This window comes from Mesocricetus auratus, unplaced genomic scaffold (genome assembly GCF_017639785.1).
Source record: "Mesocricetus auratus isolate SY011 unplaced genomic scaffold, BCM_Maur_2.0 Super-Scaffold_100014, whole genome shotgun sequence".
Classification (NCBI taxonomy): Eukaryota; Metazoa; Chordata; class Mammalia; order Rodentia; family Cricetidae; genus Mesocricetus; species Mesocricetus auratus.
Genome location: NW_024429197.1, coordinates 31,359,422 through 31,371,471, shown reverse-complemented (window position 1 = coordinate 31,371,471; position 12,050 = coordinate 31,359,422). Strand labels below are relative to the sequence as shown.

General features: G+C 55.7%; 1 protein-coding gene across 15 annotated transcripts in view; it reads left to right on the top strand.

The window, feature by feature from the left end:
- Positions 1-342: 342 nt before the first annotated feature.
- Lrp8 (LDL receptor related protein 8) overlaps positions 343-12,050 on the top strand; it is a 73,587-nt gene continuing 61,879 nt past the window's right edge. For 5 of the 15 annotated variants that reach the window (XM_040757018.1, XM_013114956.3, XM_013114952.3 and 2 more), the window contains exons 1-2: positions 345-644; positions 1,312-1,431. In XM_040757018.1, the coding sequence (XP_040612952.1) occupies positions 530-644; positions 1,312-1,431 (235 nt within the window). In that variant the 5' untranslated portion in view covers positions 345-529. Of the gene's footprint in view, positions 645-1,311; positions 1,432-12,050 lie in introns of all 15 variants that reach the window. The other 10 variants (XM_013114957.3, XM_005072151.4, XM_013114953.3 and 7 more) reach the window with 6 other exon arrangements.

The window sequence follows — 12,050 nt, the reverse complement described above, 5'->3', positions numbered from 1 at the left end:
CAATGCTTTCAGTCTTCCCGCGCTCCCCGCGGCGTCTGGAACATCACCTTCCCTCGAGCCCAGCTCTCCTCCACACCCTTCCTTCTCTCACCTGCTTGCTACCTCCGCGGGAAAACAAGGGAGCCAGGGCCTAGCCTGGCTCGTCCCTGTGTCTGCAGCGCCCACAACAGGAGCGCACCTAGAGCAGGGTCGTGGGGCGCCCGCCGAGAGAGGAGGAGACCAAGGACAGGCGGGGGAGGAGGAGAGGCGGCGGCGGGAGGAGCGTGGGGCGGAGAAGACGGAGGGAGGGTGCGCGCGCGCCGGCGGCGGCTGCCCAGGGCCGGGACCGCGCACCCAGCCTGAGCCCGCCCCGCCGCCAAGCGTCACCGAACCTGCTTGAAATGCAGCCGGGGAGCCGGGGCGGGCGGCAGCGGTGGTGGTGGCGGCGGCCGCAGCGGCAGCTCCGGCGCCGCGGCAAGGACTTGGCGGGCTGAGGTGCGGCGGCGGCGCGGGGGTCGCGGGGCACGGCGGCCGGAGCCCCGGGCCCGCCATGGGCCGCCCAGAGTGGTGCGCGCTCTGGCCGCTGGCGCTGTTGCTGCTGCTGCTGCTGCTGCTGCAGCTCCAGCATCTCTCCGCAGCGGATCCGCTGCCCGGCGGCGGCCAAGGTGCGTACGCTCTTCCCGGCCAGCTCTGAGCCGCCAACAAAGCGCGGCCAGGGGGAGGGGGGACCCTGTGCGGCGACAGAGGCTCCGGGGGCTCCAGCTCCCTGGATTTGCCCTGGACCCCCGCCCGCGGCTCTGGGTACTGAAGCTCTGTCCCCGTCCCGGGCATCCTCTGGGGGATGGGCTCTGGGCCACCCCTCACCCGTGAACTTTGCGGGGGGTAGTCGTTCAGGGTCTCGGGTAAACGATTTGCTTTATTTGCTCCGCGCGCTCAGCGGTGGTGATGAGGAAAGCCTCCACAGTCTTTCCTTACAATGCGTTTCCGGGGACCCTTGCGGGCCGAGGAGAGTGACAGGTTGCTAGGGCACTGAGCCCATGCGCCCGGTGCCTGTGTCGCCTGTGTGCGGGGCTCCCCTCAGGCTGGGTCTGCGTGGATCTGACTTGCCCTGTGTGTGAGTGTGTCTGAATGCAGAGTATATCCACGGGCGGTAAGCTTGGGTCGTGCCATCGGTCGTTCCTGCAGCGAAGGAACCCGTGGCACCCTGTCCTACCTCCGGATTGAGGTGCTTGAAGCCTCGGAGCTCACCGGTGTCTCCCCCTGGACTTATCGGCAGCCAGGGCTGCACGGTGGGGGGCGGGTGATCCAGCTCACAACCCCTTCCCCCCACAGAGCCGGCCAAGGAGTGCGAAGAGGACCAGTTTCGGTGTCGGAACGACCGCTGCATCCCCTCGGTGTGGAGATGCGATGAGGACAACGACTGTTCAGACAACAGCGACGAGGACGACTGCCGTGAGTCGGCGGCGATCAGGGGAAGGGGAGCCGTGGGGGGGGCGGGGCGCCATGCTCCGCTGCGCACGTGGCTGCATCCGTCACGGGGGCACCTGCCCCAGGCTCACGGCCTTGTTCCTGACCGGGTGGCTCTTAACTGTCGGCGGGAGCCGGGTGGCAGGCGTGTCCTGCTTAGGGTGGAGCCCAGCGCCGCGTGCTGGAACTACGGCCCGGTACTGTGGGCGGGGACGCGGCAACCCAGACACACCGCTAACCTCCATGGATCTGAGCCCCAACCTGGGCCCAACTGGGCGAACTCATTTCAAAGTTCCACGCAGTTCGGGCCGCGAGGGGATCCTTCCCTGCTCGGCTTTATGAATGAATGGGCTCCCCGGGGCCCCTGATTGGCTGAGCAAGGACCACCCCATAGGCCCGTGGCCGGAGCGGCCAATCGTGGGGCCGGCGGTGTGCTGTACCGGGCTCGGCTCTAGGCCCTGCCCTGGCCGCACCCCCGCGCGCATCCTCCGCGTGGTAGGCTCAGGTCCTGGTTACAACCCGCAGCCTTTCTGTCGAGTCACCCTTCAGACAGCGTTCTCCTGCCAGCCCAGCCTGGCTGTGAGTCATAGGGACACCAGCTAGGAGGGGCCCAGGAGGAAGAGTGTGTTTCCTGGAAGCGACCGGAGCACCAGCTCGGGAGGCAGGCCCTGCAGGCAAGGCAGGCCCTGGCGCGAGCCCGCTGCCTTTGCTGAACGTGGCCTTTGCACACCCTGAGCAACTGATTGAAGTTCCTTCTTTCTGGGGCAGGTATTCAGGTGGCTGTGGGGCCGCAACTGAATTAGCAGGCATTCGCTGCTGTAAAGGAATGGAGTTCCTGGTACTGGGAACCCAGACTCTTCTAGCCACAAACACCTAGGAGGCCTTTCAGTTGTCATTACTGAGGCCTGCTGTGTGTCTGCCGGTATTGAGCATACAGGATAAGTCCCAGCGTAGGAGCATAGTGTCAGAGCGGGGAGGGCATCAGGTGGCATATGCCCAGCACTTCAGAGAAGGTAGGCTGACCAACACTCCTACTTGGAAGCAGTCTGTTGAAGCTTTGGGGTTTTTTTTCTTTACTTTTTAACATTTTGGGGGCCGGGGTACATGCAAAAGCATGCATGTGAAGATGTACAACTTGTGGGAGTCTAGTCTCTCCTACCTTGTGAGTTCTCTGTCTCAAATTCAATGTCCTGGGGCGTGACAGTGAATGCCCTCACCTGCCCAGCCTTATCACTGGCCCTCTTTGAGCTCCTGTGACTGCTTGCCGGTCACTCTGGGCTAGCCTAGACTCTGTGACTTGGGCATATTGAGCCTGACTGCTCATTTCTCATTTGTGCTGTAACTGCTGCCTTGCCGACATCTTAGGACTGTTTTGAGGACGAGGACTATTGATGTCACTGAAATCAATGAGACCCTCAAGAGCTGCAGTTAACTGGTGGGGTGCTAAAACTCTTCACAGTGGTTTATGTTACAGATGAAAGCGGGCTCCTGGGGTTGAGTTACTTGCTCTGTGGCTACTGAGTTGCCAAGTAGAAGACAGAACTTAAGCATTGTCTACCAGAGTTCTTAGCCTAAAAATATGAGAGGGAATCTCATGCCTGGGGATTGTTCTGGTTTTCTTAGAGGGGCACACAGAAGGCAGGGTACAGAAATGGAAACCTTGTATCTTGACCCATTGGCTCTTTAAATCATTAGACTTGTGAGTGTAGTTGTGAAGCTCTCCTTGTCATTTGGTTTTGTAGATAGAAATGCTGGCTCAGAGAGATGGAGTGATTTGCCCAAGGTCACACAGCATGGGGTGGCAGAACTTGACCAAGTTCTCTGTCTGCCCTGCCCATTAGCTCAGGGCATGAATTGCTGTGGTAAGGAGTATGATGTGGACAGCAGCGCCTGTTACTTTTTGTAAGAATGTGGGCATGAGGAGCAAGGGCGGCTGGTAGTCTGAGACAGGACTGAGAGAGCTCTGATGTATAGTCTGGAGGCTGCTTTTGTTTGAGATGGGTGAGGTGGAGTCCTAAACAGTCAGTGGGCAGAAGCCCATGGCGCCAGTGATGTGGAGCGGTGGCTTCTAGTAACAGCAGACATTGGCTGCACACAGCTTGACCTTACTGAGCTAGCTTCCTCACGCGCCCACCAGGAAACCTGTCTCTCTGTCCTACGTTAGAACATGGGAGTCTTCTCATGGGGCTGGCAAGAAGGGGAGGGGAAGGTGTTTAGAAATTCTTCCCCACAGAGCTGGAGAAATCATTCAGCAGTTAAGATACTTAGTGCCCTTGCAGAAGACCAGAGTTCATTCCTAGCATCTATGTCCAGTGTCTTGAAACTGCCTGTAACTCCAGCTCCAGGACAGACAGACAGACAGACAGACAGACACACGCACACAGGCACACACACGCACACCAGCGCATGCAGGCACTCTAAAGATACCCTATTCCAGGCCACCTGCCCAGATTCACTCTACTCTTGATACCTCCCTCACGGCCCTACCCACAAGGACGCTGGTTGCTTGGCCTCTGTACCTTTCTAAGCTGCAAAATAGGGTGAGAGCAGTGATTGTGATTTGTAAACAAGGTCAATGTAGGTACAATGAATCCATAGTACTGGGGTCTGAAGGGAGGGAGTGAGCTGAGGCAAGCTTCCTCTAGAAGGCTACTACTGAGCTCAGCCCTCGAAGAGTCCCTCAAGACTTTTCATCTTAAAATAAGTGGCACAGGGCTGGTCACGCCTTTAATCCCAGCACTTAGGAGGCAGAGGCAGGTGGATCTCTGTGAGTTTGAGCCCAGCCTGGTCTACATGTGAGACCCAGTCTCAACAAACAGACAAACACACATAAAAGGTGGCACAGACCCTGTGCTACCGAGGTCACCTATGCTCAGAGAGGTGACCTGACTCTTAAGTCATGCAGCTTTGTCCTTGGCTCTGGAACTCACACTGAGGTCTTCTAAGGCTTGGTCCTTATCTGCAGGGAAGGCTCTTGGCCCACAGCTGGTGGGCTAGGGAAGGGAAGCTTACTGGGGCTTCAGTTCCCAAAGTGCCTTCAAAGCGGAGGAAGGGTCTGGCGCCCCAGGGCTCCAGCTGGGGGAAGTAGGGTGGGACTCCTGGCTGTAGACTCACGTAGCCCTGAGTTTCCTGTTGCTCCTGGGAGCAGAGGTGGGGATTCCGGTCTCTGGCCAGGCCTTTGCTCCCAGACCATCAGACACAGCACCTATTCCCACTCCCATGCGTAGGCACCAAGGCCGTGTGCGTCTCCTGGTGCTCCTCCAGTCTATAAGATGGTTGGCCCTGGAGAAGCTCAGAGGGGTGAGAACAGTGAGTTTAAGTGAAACTGCTTGGCTCTGCAGCTAGGCATACAGCCATGGAGGCTGCGCAGGTCCCCAGGCCTCCCTTTCCCCTGACTGCCCCGGCTCCTGGAATGCTGGGCTGCTTTGTGGGAGACTGGGTCAGGGAGCACCCTTTCCGTCCTGGCCTGCCTTCCCTTGTCCTAGCTAGCTGCCACCATCTATCCAATCCCCGTCAGTGAAGAGCAAGTACCGCTCAGCCTCCCAGGCTTCAGCCCACTAATTGGTCCTGCCCAGGCTACAGGAATCCAAGAACTTGCTTGGTGGTGGTCTTATGAATGAGAACAGCTTGGCTACAGGTCCTGGCTTGTAATGTAGCCCATAGGGCGGGGGCCGGGGGGCGTGCGGGGTACAGCCGAGACACCAGGCCCCACTTCATTCCCCCTTTGGATGGATGACATCATTGACAGAGAGCTGTTCTCTGAACCTTGGTTTCCTTGTCTGGCCAATCTGTTCTCCCATTCGGCACCCTGAGGATGAAGCTAGTACAGTGGCCTCTTTGTTGGCCTTCCTTGTCAGGCCCTGTGCCCACTGCCCTCCAGCCTCTTCCTGCCCCTTCCCTGAGCCCGGCCGCCGTCACTGCTCGGTCACCTTCCTCTGCCTCTCACCTCCAGGTTTTGTGAGTGCCGTCTGCCTTCCCAGGATACTGTTCCCTCACAGGCTCCGTGCTGTTTGTTATCTTAGACAGTTCAGGGAAAGGGTCACTTCTTTGCCAGTCACTCAGGCCGAGATAAGGGACTTTGGCAGCAGACCTGACTGGTCTCTGAAGTAATCTGGGGCGGGGAAGAACAGGTCCTGAGTGGCTAGGCTCCTGTTTCTTTCCTCCTCGCTGTGTCTGCTACCACTGTTGGCACAGCCAGCAGGTTTCAAGCCGCCTTGCTGCAGACCCAGGCCTGTGCTGCTGAAGGCTCTCCCTTGGGCCTTCCTGGGTTAGGACTTTCCCAACAGGCCTTGGGAGTGCTGCTGAAGGCTCTCCCTTGGGCCTTCCTGGGTTAGTCCCCTGAGTTTCTGAGGCTGCAGCTGGCCCATGGCTGGTGGCTTCTCCCTCCCTCCACACCTACAGGCTGCTGACTTGACAGCTTTCTTCTTTGGGGAATCCCGTGGCAGATGAAGTCACGGGACCCCAGGGACAGAGAGAGAGGCCCAGAGTGGAACACGCACCTTCAGGGTGAAGTCAGGTGTACTCTCCCAGATCAGGGTAAATGGTCCTGTCCCCAAGGCCCTCAGTGTTCCAGAAAGTCAGGCTGGGCCCCAGCCCCTCCCAGGGGACCTTTCCTCACCCTGTTCCCCTCACTACTCTCAGGTTCTTCTCGCTCTGCCAGCCTCTTGTTGGGCCCCAGGGACCCCAGAATAGATCCTTCCCTGTGGAGATCAGAACAACAGAAACTTACTAGCCCCAGACGCGAGACTGCTGAGCAGCTTATTTTCTTCAGCTCTTTTGGTCTGTTTCCTCCTTATGCCCATTTTAAAGAGGAAACAGAGAGAAATGGCATGGCTCTTATGCTGCATATGGCCTGGTGCTTCTGGATTGGGGCTCTGCCGTCCAGAAACTACCGTCTCAGCTCCTCTTCTCCCCTCTCCTTCCTTCCCTCTTCTAGTCCCCCTCTTCATGTGTTCCCCCCGAGACATGGTCTCACTCTGTAGACCAGGCTGACTTGGAACTCACGGTAATCCTCCTGCCTCAACCTCCTGGGCACTATGGCTACAAGTACAAACCAGCCTCTCCCTCAGCTCTGTCCACCCTGATGGGGTCAAAGGGCACATTTCCCAGCAGTGTCTCCCTAGTGCACACGTTTCTGTCCTGGGGACTCGGACTGGGAGGAACCTTCTCTGGAGACCCCACGGAGTCCCAACACAGGCCCCTCTCCCAGCCTCATGGGTTTCTGTTAGCTGTGCCACTCACATAGGAGGGCCTGAATGTGCTGCTGGTGGCGAGCAGAGGGAGTGGCAGCCATTGTCACTGTCTCACCTACACTGCTGGCTTCCAGTCTCCTGGTGCCATTCTTAGAAGTACTGGGACTGGGGGAAGAACAGCAGACGTCCCCGCTCCCATTCTTGCCCACCCACCTGCCCCACCTCTCTGTCCTGCTGAGCCGGGGAAAAGGCTAAGGGGCAGACACAAGGCTGCCACACCTCAGAGCTCTGGGCCCTGGTATTGGAGGCTCAGGAATACACTGTCCTAGCTGGGCCCTGCCAGGCCTCTGTGCATGTGTGGCAAGCATGGTAAAGTGACTGTTCCGTGTGCATGGCTTTCTGAGTGCGCTCTCTGCTGTGTCTTACAGAAGACTTGTAGCCAGGGCCTGGTAGTGTGATGATTGCATGTCATAGAAGAAAGAGCCGAGAGCCAAAGTTAATTGACCTGAGTCACCTGATTGGTCAGGGATAGGACTTGCTCCTGGCTGCAGGGTCTGTTGCACACATCAGTCACAACGGTGTGTCCAGCTTATAGGTGTGCCACAGCCTCCCTTTCTGAGCATTCTAGACATCTCTGCCAGTCCCTGTCATAGGCTGTGTTGACCCCCATCTCAACAATGCTAGCCCTGGGCTGCCCTTAGCCATCAGCCAGAGCCCCTGGAAGCACCTGTTTTAACTACCAGCTCCTAAGCTCTCCCTCCTGGTAAAAACTGCTCTGTCACCCACCCTGGGCCTGGAATGACCCAGGAAATGCTGAGGGACTCGGGGAAACCTGCTCAGTACCATCCATGCTTCTCACCACCATGCTGGTCTTGTCCCTGCTCATTGGGGGCCAGTCCAGCACCCACAGCTGGGAGAGCGGGGCCCAGGCACGTTGGGAGAGGAGACCCTGTGGTCCTATCAGGCCACTTGAATGTCCTGATGACAAAGTCACCCAGCACCATTCACCCAGTTCCCATGACCTGACTGCTTTTACCTACAACCTTCTGGATTTATTTTACATGTATGAATTTTTGCCTGCATGTGTGTATGTATACCACATGTGCTCCTGGTGTTTGTGGGGATCTGGAGAGGGCATCATATCCCTTGGAATTGGAGTTATGAATGGTTATAAGCCATCCTGTGGATGCTGGGAATCAAACCTGGGTCCTTTGCAAGAGTAACACATCCTCTTAACTGCTGAGCCATCTCCCTAGCCCCAAATACTGCCTTCTAGAACACAGCAGGACAAACAGGACAAGGCCTTCCCTGCCAAATCCATGGTAGTGGTCCTGTGGCTCCACCCTACCTGTGACACCGGCCTTGAGGCCCTAAAAGGAAATTCATCCCCAATACTCTGTCAGTCCCTTGCCACCGGCTTGTCACACCCAGTGTTGCCCCCCAGACATGCTCCTGGGTGGCAGACCATGGCAGTAAGCCCCAACGTCCTGAAGAGGCATTTCAAGCTAAGGGGCCTCACAGGACTTGGTCTGTTACTGGAGCTAAAACTTCAGCTGGTTCTGTTAATTCATGTATTTGTTTTTCCTCATGGAAATAACTTTTTCTGACTATATGAAAATAATTTTTTAAACAAAAATGAGGTCCTATTATTTAGGTCATTTTTTCCTCATAATATGTATAGCTTTCCATGCCAGTAACATAGATGCACATTGTTTTAAAGGACTGGGTTATATTAGATTGTGAGGATGGCCCATAGTGTGGCGACCTGTTCTCCTGTGGATAGAGGTGTCTGTCACCCCAGGACTGGGAGGCTGAAGCAAGGGGATCTTGAATTTCAGGTCAGCCTGGTCTTTATAGCTGGCCCCTAACTAAAAACAAAAAAACAAAACAAAACATGTGAAAGTGAAACAAAAAAGATGAAGTCTTAGGAAGGACTTGGCTAGTGCGAGCATTTTTATTAAGGCCATGTACCTTCCCATCTCAGCAACAGGCTTGCACGCCCTGGAGGCCCAGTGTCCAGCCAGCCCTAAGCACGGGGCCATCTTGTCCTAGCCTTGTGACACAGACAAAGTAGACGTATCTAGGCTACACAAAGTAGGGATGAAGGACAACCATGCTCTGGTCCCAAGGACACTTACCCACCAAAAAGGCCACAACAGAGCCAAGCTATTGCTTCTTTTTTTTTGATGCGTTCGTGGGGCCTGTGTCTTAGTGTTACAGTGATTACTCTGTCTCTGTCCCACGCTGACTGTGGGACTTGGACAAGTAGCTTCCTTGTCTGAACTTCATTCCCCCTGCACTCATTGGTTCTTGCCTTAACTGCACTGCTGGGACCTCTGAACGTCCTGCCTGGGGCTGGGCTCAGGGTTGGTGCTAGCTTGGGGCGCCGGGAGACTCCTGAACTAGATTTTGGTCTGGGCCTGTAGAGATGCAGTCGAGTGTTTAGGGTTCAGAACTCAGCCCAAAGGTCTAGGCTCCTCAGACTGCTTTCCCTGCGGCTAAGCTTCTGGTTGGGTGGGAAGAAAAGCAGGGAGGCTTGGCAGCCCCGCAAACCATCCTGGGGCAGCCGCAGCATGGAGGTGTGCTAGCCAGGACGTGAACATTCCCAGTCCCTTCCTGAGGACATGACTCCTGTATGTGGAACTCGAGGAGCACGGTCAGGACTGTCCTCCGCCAAGGGCACCGCAAGAAGACACTGTTGAGGGAGCAGCAGGGGAGATGGAGGTCAGCTGCCCAGAGGAAGGAGGTGACAGCCAGACTGCAGTGGGGCCCAGGGCAGCTGCTTCTAGGCGGCTCCAGGAGCTGGCTCACCAGGGACCTTGCTTCACAGTGGGTCCAGGGTGACATGAGGGACATGGCAGCTGGTGAGAGGCAGGAAGGTCCCACCAGGCCCATGTTAAGCCGCCTGGTTGAATAGCTGGAGGCAGCGTGGGCTTTCCTGATGGCTTGAATCCAAACACATTTTCCAGCCAGCCCTCCTCCATCCCCTTCCTAGGCCTTGATCTGTCATCTGCTGCCCATCGCCCTTAAAGCCCAGGGTTTTTGTTGTTTGTTTCAGAGAGAGAGAGAGAACATAAAGTTGGGTAAGAAGGGAGATTGGGAAGATATGGGAAAGGGAAAAGAATACGATCAAAATACAGTGTATAAAAATTTTTAATTAAAAAAAGTTCCTTCTTTTGGTCATGGCATACAGTGCATGCCTGAGAGCAGGAGTAACCAAGAGGCAAGTGGTCCTTCTGGACAAATCAAGGTGGCACTCTTCCTCTACCCCTGCCACGGTGGCCCAAACCAAGCAAAAGCCCCCCTCCAGGCTGTTGTGGCTGGGATTTATCTGTAACTGGAGAGGAGCCAGCAGTCTCTATTCCCAGCCTGTCCTGTGTCTCCGCAGCCTTGGCCATAGCCTGTGGTGTGCTGTCTGGTTCTCCCTGAAGACTGAGGTGGTTATCAACAGCTGAGGTCCAGGCTATAGACATGTCTTGCCAAGCGTCTACTTGGCAGGTCATTGCCCTCTTGCGGGGTGTCTATACTCTGGAAGTGGGGCACCTCTAAGCCCTTCTCATCCTGAATCCTTTAGGATTCTGTTGTTTTCCCCTGAAATTCAGGTGTTCATAGAAGCTAGAATTCATCGTGGTCAGGTCCTGAGTGTGGGGGCTCCAAGGAGCTTCAGGAGGCCCAGGCCCAGAGACAGAAGCAGGAACTGTGAGAGTCAACAGTATGGACCATAGGAGCCCGCCCTAACCTAAGGAACATGGTCTGAACGGCACACAAAAAGAGGAAACCATGCTCAAAAGTGGTGTGTGTGTGTGTGTGTGTGTGTGTGTGGTTATGGCTGTAGGTGTGTGTGTGTGTGTGTGTGTGTGTGGTTATGGCTGTAGGTGTGTGTGTGGTTATGGCTGTAGGTGTGTGTGTGTGTGTGTGTGTGGTTATGGCTGTAGGTGTGTGTGTGGTTATGGCTGTAGGTGTGTGTGTGGTTATGGCTGTAGGTGTGTGTGTGGTTATGGCTGTAGGTGTGTGTGTGGTTATGGCTGTAGGTGTGTGTGTGTGTGTGTGGTTATGGCTGTAGGTGTGTGTGTGTGTGTGTGTGGTTATGGCTGTAGGTGTGTGTGTGGTTATGGCTGTAGGTGTGTGTGTGTGGTTATGGCTGTAGGTGTGTGTGTGGTTATGGCTGTAGGTGTGTGTGTGTGGTTATGGCTGTAGGTGTGTGTGTGGTTATGGCTGTAGGTGTGTGTGTGGTTATGGCTGTAGGTGTGTGTGTGGTTATGGCTGTAGGTGTGTGTGTGGTTATGGCTGTAGGTGTGTGTGTGTGTGTGGTTATGGCTGTAGGTGTGTGTGTGTGGTTATGGCTGTAGGTGTGTGTGTGTGTGTGTGTGTGTGTGTGGTGTGTGTGTGTGTGTGTGTGTGTGGTTATGGCTGTAGGTGTGTGTGTGGTTATGGCTGTAGGTGTGTGTTCATGCAGAGGCCAGCGGTAGATATTGGTTGTCTTCTCTATTGCTCTTCCTCCTTGAGCCTGGGTCTCTCACTGAACCTGACACTCACTATTTCAGTTAGGCGGGCTGGCTAGTGAGCTCCCGGATTTGTCTGTCTCTGCCCCCTAATGCTGGCCTTACAGGAATGAGCTGCCATGGCCAGCTTTTACACGGGCGTTGGGTTTCAACCAGGTCTTCCTGCTTGCACAGCGAGTGGTCTTGCCTGCTGAGCCATCTCCTCCATCCATACGTGCAGCTTTTTATGCCTGTTTACTTTTGCTGAGTTGCCTTGGGCGACTTTCTGATGCGTGTGCGCTAGCCAGAACAGACTTTATACTGGCTGCCTGGAAAAGGCTGCTTGTCTCCTCCTGCCGCCTGCCTCACCTGCATCCTTCCCTGGTAGGGACTGAGCAGACTGGTACTAGTGCATCATGGTTGGTACGGTGTCACCTAGTCCCAGCCTCAGCCTGGGCTGAGTCCCTTGAACACAAACCCCAGAGTGCCCAGAAATAGCATTAAGTAATTCTTGTCTCATGGAAAGCACCAGAAAAGTGTGGTCTCCTAAGTCACACAGTGTGGCCAGAAGTCATGTGGTCTCCTAAGTCACACAGTGTGGCCAGAAGTCATGTGGTATGCGCTCAGCACTTTCTGTCTTTCCTTCCCTCTCCCTGGCCTGGGGTCTTTCCTGCCCCTACAGTTCTGTGCTGAGGGTGCGTTCTCTCTGCCTCTCTCTCTCTCTCTCTCTCTCTCTCTCTCTCTCTCTCTCTCTCTCTCTCTCTCTCTCTCTCTCTCTCTCTCTCTCTCTCTGCTCCCTCTCTCCCCCCCAGGAAGCTGCACTTTGTTGTGACTTGTTGCAGGACCTGGATAAAGTTGTGGCCCTCCCTGAGGAGGGTTTCATAGAGCAGTATTTGAGCCACTGTGGGCAGCATTTGAACTTCAGCCCCAG